General features: G+C 51.3%; 5 protein-coding genes across 5 annotated transcripts; 2 read left to right on the top strand and 3 right to left on the bottom strand.

Moving 5' to 3' along the window:
- Positions 1-2683: 2683 nt before the first annotated feature.
- Positions 2684-4923, bottom strand: VTN77DRAFT_4193 (uncharacterized protein; the record flags this gene model as incomplete). The annotated part of the gene is made up of 3 exons (XM_069420225.1): positions 2684-2728; positions 2790-4256; positions 4447-4923. The coding sequence occupies 3 exons, from the start codon at positions 4921-4923 to the stop codon at positions 2684-2686; spliced, it is 1989 nt and encodes a 662-aa protein (XP_069281864.1).
- An 856-nt stretch (positions 4924-5779) lies between these two features.
- On the top strand, positions 5780-7245 carry VTN77DRAFT_4192 (uncharacterized protein; the record flags this gene model as incomplete). The annotated part of the gene is made up of 3 exons (XM_069420224.1): positions 5780-5972; positions 6034-6214; positions 6300-7245. 3 exons carry the CDS (start codon positions 5780-5782, stop codon positions 7243-7245), a joined length of 1320 nt encoding a protein of 439 aa, XP_069281863.1.
- A 1092-nt stretch (positions 7246-8337) lies between these two features.
- On the bottom strand, positions 8338-12168 carry VTN77DRAFT_4191 (uncharacterized protein; the record flags this gene model as incomplete). Its single annotated transcript, XM_069420223.1, has 4 exons — positions 8338-11403; positions 11465-11622; positions 11677-12030; positions 12153-12168. The coding sequence occupies 4 exons, from the start codon at positions 12166-12168 to the stop codon at positions 8338-8340; spliced, it is 3594 nt and encodes a 1197-aa protein (XP_069281862.1).
- A 4802-nt stretch (positions 12169-16970) lies between these two features.
- Positions 16971-18732, bottom strand: VTN77DRAFT_4190 (uncharacterized protein; the record flags this gene model as incomplete). The annotated part of the gene is made up of 2 exons (XM_069420222.1): positions 16971-18595; positions 18651-18732. The coding sequence occupies 2 exons, from the start codon at positions 18730-18732 to the stop codon at positions 16971-16973; spliced, it is 1707 nt and encodes a 568-aa protein (XP_069281861.1).
- Positions 18733-19150: 418 nt separating this feature from the next.
- Positions 19151-19860, top strand: VTN77DRAFT_4189 (uncharacterized protein; the record flags this gene model as incomplete). Its single annotated transcript, XM_069420220.1, has 4 exons — positions 19151-19188; positions 19306-19596; positions 19653-19772; positions 19827-19860. 4 exons carry the CDS (start codon positions 19151-19153, stop codon positions 19858-19860), a joined length of 483 nt encoding a protein of 160 aa, XP_069281860.1.
- Positions 19861-21504: the final 1644 nt, after the last annotated feature.

Genomic DNA, 21504 nt, shown 5'->3' with positions numbered 1-21504 from the left:
GGGGGGATTACCTGTTCAGCCCCCGTCTCCGAGACAGGCCGACACTGATAGACCGTGCTGATGAAAGTATTCGATATCAACTCCACAAGGTTATCAGCGAACGCCCGGGCATACTGATGCTTATGCAGCATTTGAAGGATTTCCTCTGCTTTCGTTTTGGTCTTGGAGAGCAGCTCTCCGACGTAGGAACTCTGATCCCCGACGCTTTCCAGCCTATGCCAAGGCGAGTTTCGCATTTCGCGCCAACAGGGCTCCAGCTCGACTTCAACCTTCCGCACCAGTCCGCGGACGACGGCGCTGGCGATCCCCATGAAAGAGTCCGCCTGGCTTTGCAGATCGATGGTCTTCTTGAGATTCTCGTCAATCCGGCCCCTGATCTTCTCTTCCAACTGGCCGCAAGTCGTATAGCAGTAGTCTGCCGTGTTGAGAACGATGATGAGGTCCTCCAGAGACGGCACTTTGGAAGGAGTCTGTCCGGTTGGCCGTTCGCTGATATAGTAGAGAAGCACTTGTTGCGCATATTGATCCAAGTATTTTGCAAACACCTTGGATAATTCCGCGAGGCTGCCGCCCGTGGAAAGCTTCGCGCATTGAGCCAGAGCATGTCTGTAGAAGGTAAAAAGCTCGGTCGATGAGGAAACGACAAGCTGGGAGTGGAATTCTTCATCCTCCGGCTTAGGCGGCTGCTGCCGATACTTTGGTAACATAGTAGCCAACAGCTTATCTTGAGCCTCGACCCAGACGCCCAAGTACGGCTCGAAGGCTTCCGAGATGGCCTGCGTGAACACCGGCGTCTCCATCGAAGTCAAAGTGTCGGTCGAGGCCCGGGACGGATTCGCAAAGCGTCGATCGAGCGAGTGTTCAAAGTCCAGCGTCTCTTGTAAGCACGAAAGCAGGAGATTGACATCAAGGGTCTGGCCGCTTCGGACCGACCGCGACAAGATCCCTTTGAAGTCGTCTCTTGTACCTTCGCAAAACGCATTGGTCAAGACTTCGCCAACTCTCCATGAAGACGGGAAGATGGCGGCATGCTCCTCGTCATACGTCTTCATCATCCGTCGGAACCAGGAGTATCGGCGGGATATATTGTCCAAGGAACCAGCCTCCTCGTTACCCCGGAAAACCTGCCGGTACTCTCGCAACTGCGTATTGCAGTACCACGTTATGAGCCTCGATCGCGCATTCTCACCCAAAGCATCCATGACCAGGCATGCCTCAGAGAGGACACCTCGCCTTTGCATCACTTCCCCCTTGGCGAAGGTGATCTCGAAATCCTCGCACACCTGCTCGAGAAGCTCCCGCTGTATGTCCGCCACGTTTCTGCTCAGGGTCGCGATCTGATCGATGGACCGGTACGACTTGAAATGAGCCATGAGCTGGATGACCGCCTGGAGCAGCTGGGCACAGTCGCGGTATTGCCGCGTCTTGGCCAGGGCGCGAAGCTGCTCGTACGCCGTCGTCAGCATCTGCAACCGCTTCAGCGCCGTCATGGACAGCGTCAGGTTTTTCTTCGCATTGTCCAGCTGCTTGATATCCGCCGTCATCTCCGTGATCTCCCGCTCCGTCTTCGCGGCGCGCTCGCGCACATCGTCGATCTTCTTGAACAGCTCCGACAGGTCCGCCTTCGCGGCCTGGATGCGCTGCACACTTTCCGCATTTGACGTCACCTGCTCCTCCACTAGCTCCGCGATGTCGTTGTCCAGCTCATTCTGGTATAGCCGAAGGGCCTCGGAGGTTTGAGAGACGGAGGAGAGGGTCGATGGATGAGAGAAGATTGCGTTCAAGTGCTCGATCGGGTCGTAATCGACTGGCACGAGTCAGCACGGGAGATATTCTGCAAACTGCGTCTTGCTCACCTGCATCCAAAGGATCAGGACTCGACGTTCCGTTGGGGGGCATATGGATGGTGTTCGTCGTTCAATTCCGTTGTTGTAGCTCCTCGATCACGCCCTCAAAACACATGCCGCAGACTGCAGTTCTGTCTGCCTGCAGCACATCAGCCGCTGGAAATGTCGATAAAACGTAAATATCTGTGCTGCCTCTGCAAAACCAAAAATTATAAAGCGTCCTCATGGGACAGCTGAAGCAATTGCGTCGTAACGAGCGGGGACAGTCCTTGGAGAGCATTAACAGCTCGGCGGTTGGAACCCACCTTAGCTAGCGCAACGTAGCTTGGCATGCTGTCTGCCTTATCAAATACTGTACAGAGTACGGAGTACATACTACAATGCTAGACTTCTACGTTTCTATTTTAAATAGAGGCAAATCAAATATCATGGTTTTGAACAGAAATTTCTGCCATTTCTGCCATTTCTATGTTCCAGAAAATATACCCATAACACTACAGTAGATAAGTCACAACCCAGCCGCCAGCCTTTGCATCAGTCTTCTAGATTCCCATGACAAAACTTAGGTATCTTCCTGAATGAGAATTTTGATGATTAACATACATGAGGGTGCGGGACGAATCCGCAGATAATGAACGTCACGTCACGTCCCCTTCGCCAGGCCATGCAAACACAGATTTCCATGGAATAATATGCATACAGAATTGAAGTCCCCGATTTGAATCCCTCGCGCCAAAGTTTATTTGAGTACATGATTTAGAAATAGAGATAGAGAAGAATGAGTCATGAGATAATGCTCGGTGGTGCGCCTTTGCAGTTCCCGATTTCGATTCAATTCAGAAACCAGGAATAAAAGCGTCTGGTGGAAGTTTGCCCTGCGCCTATAAACAGTCCTGTCAGCCTCTTGTAAATACTGAGAACAAAGGGTAGGTGATGACTCACCTTCAATTCCTCGAAATTCTTCAGCGCAGCTTCCATATTCCAATTGTTGCCCGAAAGGGCCATTTCGGAGTACTGCAGAGTCATTCTTGTTTTGAAGCTCAATTGCAGAATCATCTGCTCCTGGTGAACTTGAGCTTCTGTCTTGCCTGGAGCCGGAATGCCGTATCCCTGCGGCGCTTGAGGATGGGCCGGCGGAGCATTCATGGGATTTGCCGTCTGACTGTCGGGATCCCAGGCCACATGTCCGCCGTACGCTCTCAAAGTGAGCATGTCACTGATGACTCTGACTCCTCCAGCTCCTCCGCCAGGACCAAGCACGAAGGTCCGATCAAAACTGCGGGTCTCCACCTTGGTGCCGCCGAGCTCATCAAACTTGCCGTGCACCATGATGAGCAACCCACCGACACCGGCAACGCTTTGTCCTGACGGATCAGGAAGTCCGGGGATAGGATGACACTCGATCAGCCACTCCTCCGGGTGCGCAACCATGTCAGGATGTCTCGTTTTAGGGAGAGAATTCCACAACTCGCGAATCCTTTCGGCACCGACGTAAGCACGAGACATCCGAGCGGGCAGATGATTGATCTTCAACAGGTTGCGGCTCTTCTTGATATACGGGTCCCATGCCGCAGACGAATCTTCTTGCGCCCCTCGAGGAGCGGCAGGATTGACATTCAAAGAGAACGTGGAATTGTTATCGTAGACACCATTGATGAGGTCGTTTCGGTCATTGTCATACCCAACAAAGAACGCCCTGACGAAAGTCTCGGCAATTTGAGAGTCGTCTTGGAAATATGCCGGTTGAACAGGTATGGGAGCCTTTTCCTGAGCAGCAACCTCTTCCGCGGTACGGACTGTGGTGTTGTTCAGGGTTCTGAGCTTCGGATACCACTTCATCATCGTATCTTTGAAGGTAGGATCGGCACTGAACGGTGTCCCCGAGAGATCGAGGAACTCCAGTTGTCGGAACTTCCACCTCCACCCGGCGAGAGCCTGAGCGTCCTTGAAATTGTTGTTGGAGAGGTCCAGATTCTTGAGGTTCGGAAAAGCCTGGGAGAGGGTGGTGACGAGCGAGATGTTGGACAACTGATTGTTGGCCAGACTGACGCTCTCGACAGCCTCTCGGCTCTTCTGCGGAGTTTCAAAGTTCATCTCCCAGACCTTCATCAGCGCTGGGAAGAATTTAGATTCGGTCGTTGGGCTGTTGAAGAGACCCATCTCCACCAGGACCGGATCGCTGGCCAAAGCTGAAAGATTGAGGAGCTTGGTGTCCTGGAAATATCGGCTGCTCAAGAAAGCAGTCATTTTGGCCTTTGTGTCGGCCGTAGTTGACGTGCTCTCCGGCGAGGGACTGTACTTTTCAATGGTGAGTGGAGCGCCTGCGAAAGTGAATCCACTGAGATGTAGTATCCTGTCCAAGTGCTCCGGGCGCACAGACACTATAAGAGCGTCGCCTTCAACACGCGACTACTGAACGTTAGCAAGGCGTAAGAGACCTTGAAAACTGCAGTCACCCAAGGGTATACGCGACAAAGCCTGGGAAGTGTCGATCGTCGCTGTGGAGAACCGTCCTAAAACGAGAAACACACCCTTCGGAAGAATACGACGCTGCGAGAATACTCCGTCGGTGACCGCCAAATGCTGGTGTTGCACATACCTTCATTATGTTATTGCGCACGTCCGCTGCGGCTTTCGAGTCCGGGGGAGCGATTTTCTTCTCCAGGAAGGAGACCAAGCTTCCGATGCCGCCGTCGGGATTGGATGCTGCCTTGCTCTTCTTCCATCCGCGCACGCTAACCTGTTCCCACGGTCCACCTTTCGTGCCACCCCGTCTGATGTTCGCCTGAGCGCTTGCGCTGCCGGCCAGGGCTCTCTGGATGGTATTCAAAGTCCGCTCGCGATCGACGGCCATTCTCCGCTGTTCGCGCGCTTGAGACGGAGCAGCAGCCGGAGCGCCTCGTCCCGAGTCTCCACGAGCTCTTTTCCCACCGCGACCCTTATCAGAAACGCCATTCATATCCAAGTCGCCATCGCGATCGACCCGCACGGCAGGAGCACCGCGTTTCCGAATACCACCCCGATCCAGAGCGTTGGCCCGACCTCGGGTCACTTTAGCCTTTCCCATGTTATGCATCGTTCCGGAAGATAGCTTTAACATAGTGGACGGGATTCAGGTAGGTAAGAAGGATCGGAGGAGGCTGGTGTTTTGATCGCAGCAAAGAATCGAGGGGCAGAGAGCGCGTAAAACGGCTCACTTTGCCCGGGGCCTCGTTGTCGTCGTCGTCTGCATTCAGCTGAAACCGAGTCCAAAAAGGCCTGGAACAAGATAATGGAAAAGACAAAGATAATAGAGGTAGTTCTTTCACGAGTCCGACCGAGGCAGCGCCCAGTGCGGACTTGGATCGAGGATAAAGAGAGAAAGAAATGAGGGAGCGGGTGTGACGTGAAGAAGGCTTTCTGTTGCCGTTTGAGGCGAAAGACTCGCGGGCCTGATAGGCAGCCTCGAGTCGGGACTAAGCCTATTTGGGCAGGGCAGGACTGGTGCCTGCACATGACTCGAGTCACATGACACGCGTGATTCACCCACGACAACTGTTCACGTGACATAAACCTGGCCAGACCAATCACAGCGCGTAATCTGGTCGTTTTCCTAGTGGGCCATCATGCGGCGTATTGTCACAAAAAAAGCAGAACTAAATTAGGCCCGATCATTAATACAGAACAATACAGAGTCAATACCAGATGTACGCAATACTGTATTGGACAGGTTGCCAGAAGAGCTCCTCCTTGCGAAAGACAACTACCCTTCGATCTCAGCCCCTTTGCTCCTTGTCGCATGGTTTCGCCGGATGAAACAGTTATAGTCGGATGATTGGTCACCTCTGATTTGCCCTTTCCCAGAAGCCCTCGACGCAGGAGCTGGCTGGCCGAGTCATAACCGTACCAGTGTTCCCTTCCCCACGCCCCATGGTCCTGCGCCCACACTCAAGATGCCTGCGAAATCACGATTCACGCGACTAGACGCCTTTGCGAAGACCGTCGAGGATGCCCGCGTGCGGACCACCTCCGGTGGGATTATCACCCTGGTCTCGCTGCTGGTGATCCTGTACTTGGTCTGGGGGGAATGGACGGAGTACAGGCGAGTGGTGGTGGTCCCCGAATTGATTGTGGACAAGTCAAGAGGTAGTAAATTACGATTGAACATGTTTTAAGCCAGTGCTAACTCAATTGCTCGCGCTTTCAGGGGAGAGAATGGAAATCCACCTGAATATAACCTTCCCGCGGCTCCCATGCGAATTGTTGACGCTGGATGTGATGGACGTCTCAGGTGAGCAGCAAGTTGGGGTCGTTCATGGCGTGAACAAAGTGCGATTGAGCTCCCCTGCGGAAGGGGGCCGGGTCTTGGACGTCCAGGCGCTTGATCTGTGAGTCTCCCGGCTGATTGTCTTCTCAATTGGACGACTGCCGTAATGCGACATTGCAATGCTGATTCTAGTCTATTATCCACAGGCATTCAAAGGACCAGGCAGCCCTACACCTGGACCCTGACTACTGTGGCGAATGTGCAGGAGCCCCTCCGCCTTCGACGGCGAAGAAGCCGGGCTGCTGCAATACCTGTGACGAAGTGCGTGAAGCGTATGCAGAGCGGCAGTGGTCGTTCGGAAAGGGGGAGAACATCGAACAGTGCAAGCGGGAAGGTTACGCGGAGAGAATCAATGCCCAACGCAAGGAGGGCTGCCGGGTCGAGGGCGTCATCAGGGTGAACAAGGTCATCGGCAACTTCCACATCGCTCCCGGTCGCAGTTTCACGAACGGGAACATCCACGCCCATGATCTGGAGACGTACTTCGATGCATCGCTGGCGCCAGACGAGAGACACACCATGACGCATGAGATCCATCAGCTCCGGTTCGGTCCTCAGCTCCCTGATGAGGTCTCTCGTCGGTGGCAGTGGACCGACCACCACCACACCAACCCACTGGATGGGGTGAAGCAGTCGACCGAAGAGCCGGCCTACAACTACATGTACTTCATCAAGGTGGTTTCGACATCCTACCTGCCTCTGGGGTGGGACCCCACGTACTCCAGCAACGTCCACAGTGCATCATCCGACAGCGCGCCGCTGGGCCTGCACGGCGCCGCGTATGGCACCCAGGGCAGCGTTGAGACGCACCAATACTCGGTGACTTCGCACAAGCGGTCTTTGACCGGGGGTACGGACGCCGCGGAAGGTCACCAGGAGCGTGTGCACGCTCAGGGCGGTATCCCCGGAGTCTTCTTCAACTATGATATCTCTCCCATGAAAGTCATCAACCGCGAGGCTCGTCCCAAGACCTTCACCGGCTTTTTGACGGGAGTGTGTGCCGTCATCGGAGGGACACTGACCGTGGCGGCTGCCGTGGATCGCTTCTTGTACGAGGGGGCTTTGAGGGTCAAGAAACTACACTCGAGTTAGCGGATATATATCATATCATATCTTGTGGGTATTTTTTTTTGCTGTGCTGTTTTAGTTTAGTTAAGCAGGATTCATCTTATTTTTGCTGTTTTTCATTCTGGAAGGACGAAGTAAAAGACCAAGCCAGCATGGAGAGACATGGCATTGAATAGGTAAGCGAGCAGAGAACGTACTACCTACGTACTATATATAGTGGAGGGTTCAAGAAGACAACAAAAAAGAAGGAAAGAAAGAAACAAATTAGCAGAGGCGTGAATGGGCGTTGGCGTTGTCAGGAATTGAATCTTGTTGTGAGCTCTGCTATGCTACGATTTATCTGTCCATCCATCTATCGATTCTGCTTTGAATTCGAGTCCCAAGTCTTGTTGTTTGTTGTTTCCCTGGAATAAAAATACAACAGCAGTACTCCTTTATTAAATTTACTTTCTACGACTAGTAGAGACTTAGGGTTACTGATTCAGATAGTCTTACATGTGCAAAACATCAATATCACATAGCAAGATAATAAGAATTTCTTCCATTGACCGAGCCAGATCACATATGTATCTACAATCCAAGTCGCAGTTTCAAATAATAATGACAATGATGATAAGACAGACACCTTATGAAAAAAAAAAAAAGCCTCAGGAGAAAAACACCAGCCCTGCGAAAAGTCGGAGCAAACAAATGTTTAGAAACATGATCCATGGAAATATCAGAAACATTGAGAGATCGAAGGAACGCCAGAGCCCTCTTTCAACACCACTTGAATGCGCAATGTAAGGCCGCAGATGACAAAACAAACTTCGACAACAGGATATCATGCCGTGAACTGGTGATGCAAGAGACCCAGAAGATGCCAGTCAATTCCAAACAGATATCAAAACACACAAAGGAAAGCAAGCAAGGAAGGAAAGATTCTAGGTCTAACGAATGGATTCGTGTGTCACGAAATAGCAAAGATGGCATCGTCGCGATTAGGTAGGGATACAAATGTGAGCATAGGTAGATATGATAAAGAAATGCGGTTGGCCGTAGGGTTGGAGAAAGGTCGTTATCAAGGAGAGAAAGGGTAGGTGGGGGGATTAGTCCAGCGTCCTTCCGGGCCGTCCCCTAATAACCTGGATACTGCGGATAATAGTGAGTTGGCTGATGGGCTGCTGGAGGTGTAGGTGCAAGCTGAGGCGTCATTGGTCTGCCCCACTGCTGCGGACTCGGTGCGTTCGCGGGATGGTGCATCGGATTCATGAAACTAGAAGCGTCCCAAGTGTAGTTGGCACCGGGCATATTGTAGATACTTTGGGCTCTCGCATGCTGCTGCTGCGCCTCGTACATCTGTTGCTGCTGGCGTTGAGCAATGGCCTGTTGTACCATTTGGTTGCTCACCCCTTCTTTCATTTCACGCTTTTCTCGCTCTCGGGCATCGATCGCACTGACTAGGCCACCAGGAGCGACAGGAGCTTGCTGTTTCGCGTTACTGCTCGAGAGATTGAAAAACGCGGAGCCCGTCATCCGAGCCACGTGTTCCTGCTCGCGGGCAGATAGATGGCTGGTGACATCGTTATAGTTCAACATGGAGCTGGCACCGCGGGAATGAGGCCGAGGTGGCAGGTCTCGCCCATGGGGGTGCTGATGACTAAGAAGCGTCCAATCACCGGACTGAGGCCGTGGAGCTGTCTGAGTAGAAGAATTCCGGTGGTGAGAATACACAGGAGAGCCTATTCGGTGGTGGGAGACAGCACGCTGGTGGACAAACTGCTCAGGCGTGACCGCGGGGGACGCCGGGGTTTGGGGGCGGGCAGTGGCCAAGCCAGGTTGCCAAACCATGCTTCTGCGTTTTTCCTCCCCGCCAGGAGAGCGGGACTGTCCGCGTCTGTGGCCTCCCATGGCGGCACCAGGAGAAGCTGAGTGCTTTTTATCGTGGCGGGTCACCGTCGCATCCGAGTCCGACCTGCTATGGCCAAACTTGTTCAACGTATCTGATACGCTCGGACGCCTCGCAGTGGGATCGTAAGACAAGGTCGGTCCAAAATCCACGGTAGGAATGTCGGGATTCTCCTGTGGTGCCTCGACATGCGCAAAATAATGGACGTCACCAACTTTCACCTCTTTCGGAGGGGTAGTCGTTCCCACAGTCCTCAAAACTCCCATCCTGGGCCGAGGAATCGATGCGGTGGAGCGCTTTGTGTCAGTCGACTTGCGTGTGCTGGCATAGTCGGGGGTCGCCGATTCGTCGTCGTAAACACTGTCCTCATCACCTCGCACGTCCTTGTCGGGAGACTTGTCTGGGGAAAACGACGACTGCCGAGTGATGATCCTATTCAATGCTTCTTCGTCGAGAGTATGGCGCAAATCTGCAAAGCTGAGTGATGAAGCAGATGGTTGTTCGGGTTCCGGATGCGATTCCTGAGAAGGATAAGATTCTTGAGGAGGATGGGATACCTGAGGAGGAATGGACGCTTGTGAAGGCAAGGGCTTACGTCTGACAGCCTTTTGTGTGTCGATGCGAAGATTGGGCAAGGGGCTGGATCCATGGGCGGGAGACGGAGCGGCGTCCTGAGATCTGGCGATGCCTTGATTATCTTGGGGAGTCCTTTTGGGGGTCATCTGTCCGTCAGCATTGACTCCAAGGGAACTGGCATCTTCGTGTGTAGTTACATCTCGGCGGTCCGGTTGGTGTGGCTCCTCATCATGTTCCTGGAAACCAGCCAGGGGCGTTGCTCCATTCATCCTGCCGACTTCGGCCAGCTGCGCCAGAGTAGTGCTCGACATTCGGTTGTTGGCCCTCCGGAGCTCTGGTGACGGTTGTGGCCGAGTCGGAGGTACCTGTCCGGGACTGTGTGTGAAAGCCGGTGGAACAGCCACCGGCGCGGGCGGTTCGTGCGGTCGAAGGTCTTGTCTCACCACTTCAGCCTGAGGAGGATTAGAAGGTCGCATGTCGCCGTCCGAACCGCTGGCTTCGTTGGATCCTTCAGTCCCCGGACGCTCCTCGGAGCCACCGTGAAGAGGCGGCTCTGGTGGAGTGTTCTCGATCGACAATCGAGTCGGCGTGTACGACTTCTCCGGGTGACGGGTATGTGGAAATCCCAGGGTATCTGACGCAGCTCGAGCATGGCCATGTTCGGAAGAGGCAGGCCCACCTGACATCTCCGAGCCTCCAATAATGGCATCTGCAGACTGGTTAAATTCCGGAGAGAGAGGTTCCCCAGACTCCTCAAATCGGGTCGTGGTGCTGCGAGAGGGCAAGCTGGCCCGATAATGGGACCGACTGCCGGCAACGCTACTGGCCGGGCTCACTTGCGAAGCCATCCGCTGTGCAGTGGCCTCCTTCAATTGTGTTCTCCATTCCTTCTCGGACCAGTTTTGACTTCCGGGAGTGTGAATGAGATTGGCCACGTCCAGGACATCCAGGTAGCCGTATCGCTTCTTCTTGGGGAACGCAAACATCAAACTCTTGACGTTGTTCGTATCGGCGATGAGTCGGTTGGGCCGGCCATAGAGACCAAACGTATCGAACACCGGAAAGAGGAAGCGGAGCATCATTTCAAACCCTGACACGGCCGGGTGCAGTTCTGGCATGACGAAGACAAACCCCTCCGTCGTCGACGGTGTTTGGGAGTGAATGGTGATCTGGCCCTCGATCTTGACCAGGGTGGACTGATCAATGAGAGGTTTCGACTGAGGGTAGATGGCGTACGCGGCGTAGGCGTCCGTGATGGTTGCAATCGGCTGGACCTTCTTCGTCTTTTTGGTTTCGTAGAACTTGATATTTCCCGTGAGAAGTGGTGTTGTCCGATCATACGCCGATCGTTTCTTCATCGACTTTTGCATTTTCTGGTACTCCTTCTCGTCTGGCGGAGTGATGACACACCAACACCGTCTCCACGGCGTGCCGGCGCCAAATCGGACCCTGGCCCAGTCTTCGTGTTTGAATCGGCAGCGCTCCATGATGGTGCGGATGTTATTCAGCGATTTGCCTTTTCCAGCAATGATCGAGCCCGTATACGCCTCCAGCAGCGATGTATGTTCGAACATGGCCAGACGGATACCCGCGGTCCATTGCGTCAGCGAGTGAAAAGAATTGAAGTGGAACAGGTATCGATTTTTCCCCGCGGTGGAAATACTGAGGATATTCTGCAATGGCTTCGCGCCTGGGGTGCGAGTAGGCAGCGTCTCGATCTACACCAGAAACCAAGTGCGTCAGCGTGTCTTCTTCTTGTCAGATCCGAAGCTCGCTTACCATTTTAATCGAGGCGTCTGCGATGTTGATAAAAGTAGGAGCGACCTCCCCGTCTTGGCCGGCTGCGTCCAGCGCAGCGGCATCCCAGAGCGACAGGACGGTCCCGACAAGCTGTGCGAAGCATTCCACCCAATGTCGATCAGCACATGGCCTTCCCTCTATGGAAACGTTAGCGAGACACATTCGGCGTTTTTCCGCAACGGCCTACATACGTGTGTCCAGATCATTGAGCTTGAGAAAATAGCCTTCCTGGTACAGCTTGTTCGAATGGCTATTGAGGAAGGTAAATATTGGCAGCAATTCCGGTAGCGTTTCTTCAGCAAGGTCCATCAACGGAGGTTGATAGGTAAAGGCCATGGACGACGGACGCATACTGGACCGGTCAGGTTTGGTGGCCGCGGTGGAAGGGTCCGGCGACGCGCGAGCTGGGGCGGCATCGTGCTGCGGAGTAGGCTTCTCAATCTTTGGCTGCTGGCTCGCTGATGCTGGTGTGGAAGAACCGGAGTCGGGTGTAGTGGCGCCCTGATGTCGGTGCGGCGAGCCTAAGGCGGATATGAACGAGAGGACTGTGAGCAGACGCAAGGGAGGGTCAGCGATCGGCACATTCGATGCAGAATAAGGAGTAATGCCAACGGCGAGCTTGTATATGACATGTTTCTTTAATTAGCTGTTTATTTCTTGCACTTACCACGCGAGCGAACCATGGCGGCAGTGGGCTGCAGGAGAGCGTTCGCGTTCTGAATTGGAGAGAATGGACGTCTGACAGCCCGACCCGGCAAAGGAAAGAGGCGATCTGGCAGTGCAACTGCTCAGAGGAGACGTAGAGGATGGGAGAGGAAAAGCGAATGGATGGATAGCTGTCCTGACACCGGTGGACGGGCAGTGAGTGAGTATTCTTAGTAATCCCACCACCTCCACGCGGAGAACAGAACCCGTTTCTCTCGAAGTTGTTCGACGTCCTCAGGACGGGTAATCACGTCAATCCATCGATTCCAGGAGGACGATAACTACGAAGCGAGCGGCGGGTGGAAATGGGGGACGCGTAGAGTTGGATGGAGGAAAGTAGGTTAAAGGAAAGTCATGAGCGAGAGAGCCAGGGTTGGGCGGTGTTTGGCGCAGCAAGTGGGAGGATGACGTCGCCCGAGAAGAGTGACAGGGCACCGGAGGGACCGGCACGAGAGCGAGCGAGCGACTACGGAGTATGATCAACGGACCCGATAGCTCGATGCGGCCGGAGATCTAGTGAAGAAGATAAGAGAATTAGGAATCTAAGATCGGGTAAAAGAAAGTAAAGTGAAAAGAACGTGGCTCTTTGCCTTCTTCCCTGTCTCTTCTTTTTTTTTCTTCTTTTTTTCTTCTTGAATTAATTGGGAAGAAGTGAGTTCCGCCCAGAACCGTTTCTCCTCCCGCCGCCCGCCTAGACTATTGGGAGCGAGGTCAGCCGGGAAGGCCGGAGGGACTAGACCTGGGGAGCCAGTCAGCCTCCCAAGGTTCGCGGGTGAATACTAACAGGTACTAAGGGCGCCTACGGGCAGCCTAGGAATAGCGGTGGATGTTAGCCTTGGACAGGGTAAGCGCCTCGAAATGGCGCCATCAGACCCCAAACCGCCCTCTCACTGGTCCCCGGAGGCTGCGTCATCTCTCCCCCGCCCCGCCAGCTTACAGGACTAGAAAACATAGACTGGCCTGTCCTGAATAATCACGGTTCTCGCACTCCGCATTCTATTCAATGTCATTGTGATTATTCACTCCCATCTTAGGCAATAGAACAACAGAATAGATGCGCTAAATAAGTCTAAATTAGGGCTACTACTTTCCCAAGGAAGTTGAGATCTTCCCCGGCAGACGATACCGTTCATCCGATTTCGGCTGTTGCAACTTGCAAGTTCCGACCTGTACGTGGCTGATTTGTCAGGCGCCAGGATCATGCCCAGTCAGGTCTCAACAATACCGTCTCATCCACTGATTCAGCATGCTTCGCTTCTAGGAGTCGTCCTGGCGGCTGTCAGATTATAGATGGGCACGTTGTCACTTGTCAGACCCAAGTCCCATTTTTAGCAACATAGTGTAACTCCTAGGCAGGTACCCGGGTCGTTGAAATTTGAGTGGTTCGTTACACCGTTCGTTACACCGTACTCCGTATGGATCACTACTGCACCTGGAATCTCTCGTACAACAACATAGTAATGAATTTGGAGATACACTCCTCGCAGTCGACGTTCATTTTTTTTATACACCATTCAACCGTCACAGATGTCCGAAGCAGCAAGGTTCGATACTCAGGTAGCTGCGTATGTCTTAGATTTGCCAAGCCATAATGACCAGTCTTCTTGGTCGGTTTCCAAGACATGCTCCATCTGGCAGGTGCGATCAAGCACAGGGCTACCGAGCCACTATTGTTATCCAGGGGAGTGGACACGGTGGTCACGGGGCAAGAGTCTGTACTCCATCGTTCATCCCTTTTCGTTTTCTCTCTTGGCAACCAGCCACGTTACGAAGTCGAAAAGGCTCGAGAAATGTCTGGTGCCTGCATGTATCACCTGCATAGCCACTCCTCGTCGATCATTCTGCCTGAAGCTATGGCCTGCATGGTTGCCTGGCTGGGTTGTTGTTCTCAGTAAAAATTAGGCTTCAACACAAACTGAAGCTTTTCTATGAACCTTGGGAACTGTGTACGGAGTACTCAGTACCTAGGGTACCTAATTAATATTACCTAGGTAAGTTCTTCCTCGTGCCTTTTCCAGAAGACATGTCGGTAACTAGTAATTAACTTAATGCCCCACTACGCCACACTGTGTTACCTACCTAGGCAGGTAGGCACCATCCATGGATACCTAGGTACAGTACCTGATTCAATCAGATACTCCGTGTTCCGGTAACAACCTGTTTCCCAAGCATCAAAATGTCCTTCCCGGCGACTGAGCAACCAACGAATAAAGCCATCATAGTACTCCGTACTCCGTACATATTACTCCAAATCCATCCATCCCGCATTGGAGACACGATGCACGGGCATTATGTATGGAGTAGCACAGTAAGCAATTGTGGCGTTACTCAATAGGATTGAACAGGAACTCCGCATGGCGTGCTATAACCTGCAAGTGCCACAGTTGTACGGATAGCTGCAGGGTATTATTATTAAATTAGGCAATATATTTTACTATTATTACTATGGAGTACTCCGTACCTTGGTAACTGGTTAGTGGTTACTGGTAAGCTTTGCAAGAACACGTGTCCTTTTGACGATCATATATGTCATAGACTGGTACGGCGTAGTCTAGTACAGCCGAATAATAATCATGAATGGTCATTCAACTATGGAGTACGGAGTACTGTGAGGTAATTACTCCACAGTTCATGGACTTTCCATGATCAACACGATTTGAAAAGATCTGGCGTGGAGAAAAAAAAAAGAACACAATTGGATGGTGTTACCAACTATCTAAGCTACCTAATTTGCTGTTCCAAGGTTTACTATGCACTCGATCCAGGAACAGTTTTTAATCTGGGTTCTGAGTCAGGTGATTTGCAAAATAATTTATTATGCACCATGCACCTTGCATAATTCAGAACCAAGGGTTTTGTAATGAATTAACGCCTCAGTTAATTCTATAAGAATAGACATCCTTTATTTTTTTATTTTTTTATAATTTTTTTATTTTTTATTTTTTTATCACTTTTCCTCTCAGAGGGACCTGTTAATCGGAAGTTTCTCCTTATAAATTTCTACTCTTATGTGGTAGATTAGATTGAGATTGTATCAAAAAAGAGGTAGAGCAGCAGCTGCATCAGACGAATGAGCAGGCGTCGGTCTAGAGAAATTTCATTCAGCCATTGGCAGCAGATGGGGTGGAAGTAGAAGCTAGGTGAGTCAGGCATTTCGCTCCACTTGTTGATTCTCCATTGCCAACATCTCAAAGAAGACACGCTTGGTTCCTTCCAAGACTTTCAAGATCCGTCGTCGATTCCGCAATTCATGCGACGTCTCGAGGAGGCTTTCCGCTTGCAGGCAGAGGTACTGCCAGTCCGGGTCTTTCGAGGACGTGATCACGTCCTCGATTTCGAAGATGACCCGGCTGGGGAACCGAGATTGCCAGTATGAGTCCGGGATCGCCCACTGGAAAGCTGTTAACATGTTCCCGGTATCCTTGTGGTCAAGGTACTCCATGATCATATATTTGATATCCAGAGGGATGCTGGATCCAAGATAATGCCGTCGGGCAGGCACGGGACCCATGGCGGGTTGTATACTTCGCCCGTTCCCCGAAGCGACGTCAGGTACCGGCGAGAAGAAGATCCTTGATGGCGGGAATATTGATCGGGTCTCTGAGATGGGTGATCGATTCGGGGAAGTTGCTTTGAGACCGGCAGTCGCAGCACTGGCAACAGTATCCGTGATTGTACCACGCTGCGGACATGTAGTGCTGCAAGTCAAACAGGTCGTCGAACTGTCGCTGTTGGAGAGCCCGGAGAAGGTATTCCAGATACTTTTCAGCATATTATGAGCCGATGATGCGCTGGATCAACGTCCAGCAGCGCGCGTGAATCGGAACGCCAGAGAACTTGCTGTCGTCGTCTTCATCCAGAAGCAGATGTATAGCAACTGGATGAACATCTGCGATCCTCTTCTGTTTTCTTCGAGGACATCCTACCACTGCTGCATCTCGATCCCAAGGAACGAGTAAACCATCCTCCTTCCACAAGGCGCTAAGCTGAGCTATCCCAGATAGTCGAAATCTTTGCTGCTGTAGAGAACCATCATCATCGTTGTCGTCGTCATCGTCGTAATCGTCATTTTGGCGATGGTTTTTTATAACTACCAGTTCATGAACATATTTCTTCGCGGTGTAGATGAACAGTAATATAGGGCCAACTGACTGACTCGATTATGGCAACTCCACACCCAAGGTGCTCTGAAGTACTTTTTCTCGATATCAGCTGCAATACAGTGAAACACTAACTCATTCTGCTATTTGAAATCTTCCGAGAGGATGGCTTGCCCAGCAGGTTCAATCTCTGCTCCGCATGCACAACAGTCAAGCATGTCGTGTGGCCAATATATATCTCATGATTGCGGCTTTCAAATAATTCTGATGTGATCGTTCTCAGCTGAGATCGCTCAAGAATTATAACTAGTGGTGAACCTTACGTTATCCTTGCTGCCATATGTTATGACCTGGAAGAAAAGAGAGAAAGACTCACAGTCAATTTCTGGGTGACACTCAGCTGAAATGCGATGCCCCTCCCCGTAACATAAAAAAGATGGGAAGTAAAAAGTATGTTGTCAAGTCTTTGATGTCACAGTGAAATAGGATAGGATATATTGCGCAGGCAATACGTAAGGAATGCCAGAGTACAGAGTACAAATCATAGTAAATAGATCGCTTCAAGAAATCATCTATTGTACAAACCCGGGGAATATGTACAATACATTACGCCAATCGAGAGGATGAGAATTAAGGGGGAAAAAAAAAGGAGAAGATGAAGAAGAAAATAGATAAAGACGTCAGATTTCATTTGCCATTTGAGACAATACCGGATCCATCAGCGTCATATCCTCATTAGGTGTCATCGAATGGCTAGCGTCTACTTCTCCATGCCGATCGAATAAATCTTGCATGGCGGTGTCGTTTTCATTATTGAAAAAGTTCATGTCGTTAATCTTTTCATCAAACTCGTGGCCCGTATCGACCATATCTCCACTGGGTTGCGGAGCAACAGCGTCATTAAAGAACTGCTGGGAATCCCCGTTGTCTAAGTCGAGACCGTAAATTCCGAAGTAGTTATCTGAACTCTCATGGGCCAGAAGCGCTCGCTGCGTAAACAGGTTTTGAATCTCGTCTTCGCTGCAGCCGTGCTTGCTGCTCATGTGCACCCAGAGATCGTAGTCCCGATGAAATCGGTACTCACACGTTTCAATAAAGCAGGGAATATGACGGCCCGTTTCTTCAGCGTAGCCTTCGCCAGTCAGCAGGGCCAAAGTCGATGGGACCGGCGGCTTCGATCGGCCTTGCGGTTTCTTTAATCCAAGACGCTCTCTGCGCTCCGCCTTGGTGTTCATCAAGCCCATATGTGCAGTACGGACATGTTCCTCCAGGGATAACTTGCTGCCGTACCGTTTCCCACATCCTTCTCCATTCCACCCCTCCACTTTCTTCGAGGACGAGAGATCGGTCTCCCCGCAGATAAACCGCTTTTCCCCCTCATGCACGGTACGAACGTGGACCGTAAGATTGCCTTTCTTCGTGAAGCTACGTCCGCAGCCAGGCACCGTACAAGGAAATACTTTTCGATCCTCCAGACTTACGTCTCCGTGCGCAACCTCGAGGTGACGTCGCAGTTCTCGAGATGTAGAGCAGACGATGGGACAGTTTGGACACTTTGGCGGATGTGCAGCCTTGATGTGAGCTTGTAGTTGAGCGTATGTGGGAAAGCTGACTCCTCCAGACGCAGATTTGGATTCGTCACCGGCGGATCCATCGCCAGAGTCACGAGAGCATTCCGTGCAAGTAAATCGATTCTCCGCATGCAGCCGTGCCTCGTGGGCTCGGAGGTGACCTGCCGTATCAAAGGCCTGAGGGCACTTTTGGCCCGACACAGGATCAACATACGAGCATGGGAACGGTTTTTGATGGAGATGGACGGTCATAATATGCTTGTGCAGAGTCGAGTGCTTCCGGAAGGTCTCGTTGCAGGGCGGATACTCCGTACACCGATACTTGTCCCTTCCATCATGTGCTGCAAGGTGTCTCCGGAGACGCGTTCCTGTCACAAAGGTCTTTCCACAGCCCGGACGGTCGCAGACATAGTCTCGGATTGTGGTATGGGCGCTCTTGATGTGATGGTTGAGATGGGAAGCACGTAGAAACGTCTTCTCACAGCCATCATGGTTGCATTTGAAAATTCGCTCGTTGTTGTGAGAGCGCAGATGCTCCTGCAAGCGTGCCGGTCTATTGAAGGCTTTCGTACAACCTTCGAATGGGCAAAGATGGGTCTTGAGCTCGGATGGATATTTGGAGGAAGTGGTAGAAAAGGGTGTCGCGGGAGTTTCCTTGTACTGCTCGTCCACATCACTCGATTCCTCAGAAAAGGAATAATCGGGGTCTGAATGAGCTTCTCCGTAGATTAGATCTAAGGAACGTGTTTAGGCGTGGATTACAATGGGTTTGATTCCTGAAGTTCTTACCTGAACTGTCCCCAGCCATAAGCTTAGGAACCTTCTTAGGAAGCCCGACAGCTTCAGCGCCAGCCTTCCGCTTGGACGCCATTGTTGCCAATAACCACGCCAGCTGGCGGGGCAGCGACTATAATTGAAAGACCATGGGATATTTTGATGAGATAATGAATGATAAGAGGTGGTACGACTTTTCTGAAGATTGCTGGACGTCTGGACGAAATAAATTATTTTGCCGGCTTGTTGGTGCGGTGACGGAGAGGCGGTGAGAGCTGTCCCGAGTCATTCACTGGGCGGCTAAACGACTTTTCCCAGAATGGTTTAGCGCGACATGTGAACTTTTTACGCCGCCTTTCAGATCGCAACCTGCCGACCAACGAGTCCAATTCAACACCGCGCTGCCACCCTCTGAGGACATCAAAACAGCCTCAAAGGACCTCGTGATAACTCCGTTCGCTCTGATAAAGCAATAGTCACTCTTTTTCCACACTCTCAACTCTCGTTACTCCAAGATGTCTGACTACGGTGATCACGAGGCCGAAGACACTGGGTGAGTGACCCTACCTTGTGTACTTCGATTCTGCGTGGCGAGGGTTCTCTATCATTTCTCAGCGTATCTGTCTTTTGCGACTGCAAGGGAACTGTTCTGACAAGTATATCAATATAGCTTCGACTACGAGCCCGCGGAAGAATTTGATGAAAATGAGCCGGAAGACTTCATCAATCCGGAAGACGTCGAGGGCGCAGAGGGCTACGAAGGCGCTGCTGAAGAGGGCTACGCGCATGCGACAAATGGGGAGAGGACCGTCATTTCCGGCGATCCCAACGCAGGATACGCCGGGCGAATCATGGAGCAGCATCGGGAGAAGAAAGTGCCAAACGACAAACGCACGACCACTCCGTACATGACCAAATATGAGAGAGCGCGCGTGCTGGGTACGAGAGCCCTACAGATCAGGTTGGTTTATCTTCATGATGGTATTCTGTGGGCGTACGGGCTGATCGATGCTGCAGCATGAATGCTCCTGTGCTGGTGGATCTCGAGGGCGAAACCGATCCCCTGCAGATCGCGATCAAAGAACTTAATCAGAAGAAGATTCCGCTGATCATCAGACGATACCTCCCTGACGGATGGTAAGCTCCCGACTGCCACCTTCCATCCATCCAGCACTAACTTCTTATTTCTAGGTACGAGGACTGGACCTGCGAAGAATTGCTCTAAATTTCCCTTGTGATGACTACTCGATTTGGGTTTGATATCTGTATGTTTTCTTGTGTCTTGTCTTTTCTTGTCGTTTTCTTGTCGCATAGCGTTCGGTGTTGGTGGATTTTCTAGGCTCACGGGAAAATAATGGGTTGAGATGACAAGTGGCCTTGATACCCGCAAGCCCTGCCTGTGTTTGTCTGCTTTTTTTTTTCTTTGTTCTATTGAAGAGCAGTTCTGTGAATTATGTGCCAAATGAATGAGAACTCAAACCTGTCTCCAGAGAAGCATTTCCTACCACGGAAGTGCAAGATGAAGAACTCAAGGAGTCCTCATGTCCTGGCTGGCGAAAAGTTGAATAGATAATTGCCATTAGTTGTCACTAATAGACACTGAGTCACCTGCAACACACTGTGAATTACGCAGCTCTGTTGACCAATCAAGACTTGCATTGTATTCAATATCGCGCTATTGCACTCATCCATGAGTCATGACACTATTATCTTAATTTCTTCCCTGCTTTGCAGTGGATGGCGAGTGTAGTAATAACAGTAACAGGCACGAAGGATCAATATAACAAGAAATGGAAGCATCCAACTGTTGCTCAATGCCAACACATTTAGTTTTATTATGAGAAGAATCTGGCAACTGTTCTGTATGCAAAGCTGATTCACAAAGTATAACTTCATCCAGAGCTGTTTTGTTGAATACAGATGACTAATAAGAAGTGCTTACTCCGTATTAGCTTCCGGATCCCACTGGGTCTGGCACTTGCCGACAACCACTTCCGCAATGCACGACATCCGAAGTGGCGGGATCACGGATAAACAATATGATTGCTGTTCTCGGCGATCGGACTGGTTCCCGCGAGATTGCCTGTTTGGGGAAAAGCGGTGAGACGGCGGAAGTACCTAGTTCCAAAGATCCATCTTCTGATGCAACGAGTCATCGAGTCATCGACAGGGCGTTTCGCCGTGGCAAATAATTATTAGATTTGCTGGACAAGAAACATTCCCATAGGGGTTTATGGCACACTAGGTAGGATTGAAGGTACCTTACTGCTACCAATCTACCCCTGCCCCGACGAATTTTTTATTAATAATGCACAGCAAGCATGGATAAATCGGCACGTTTAAACATTGGCGGTGTCCGTGCCAAGTTGGTCACCTCCATCTGATAATTGTTAGTTAGACTCAGGGCGTCTGAGATTCTGAACCCAAGGCCCGAACTGCCAAGTCTGGGTCTTGTTGCCGACGATAGCCATGGAGTGGGCGTGGAAAAGGCGAAAAGTCACATTCAAAATGATTATTATTATTAATCTCGAGACTAAAATCTCCATGCTGCTTCGTTCCCGTGGCACATGGCGAGTGAGAGTCATGGCGACGGCCCCGCAAAATGCAGGGAGAAATGACTAACTAAATTGACTGGACTCGCCGACAGCCCTAACTAGCTAACTAAACTAATTAAGAAAAAAGAAAGAGAAAAAGGCCTGGTCCCTGCCTCTGGTTTTAAACTGGCTTGCTTGGAAGCTGCCCTCGATGCTTGTCTCTCGCGAGTGGCGACTATAGCACAGCTTGGGCAGGCATCTGGCCCATCGATCTTGACTTCTGTGCCCCTCACCGAGTTAAGCTAGTATCTATCCTGCTCAGCCTGTATATATCA

Source organism: Rasamsonia byssochlamydoides (genome assembly GCF_041956645.1).
Source record: "Rasamsonia byssochlamydoides strain NRRL 3658 unplaced genomic scaffold VTN77scaffold_3, whole genome shotgun sequence".
Taxonomy (NCBI): Eukaryota; Fungi; Ascomycota; class Eurotiomycetes; order Eurotiales; family Trichocomaceae; genus Rasamsonia; species Rasamsonia byssochlamydoides.
The sequence above is the reverse complement of the archived record's forward strand: the minus strand, read 5'-3'. Positions and strand labels throughout refer to the sequence as shown.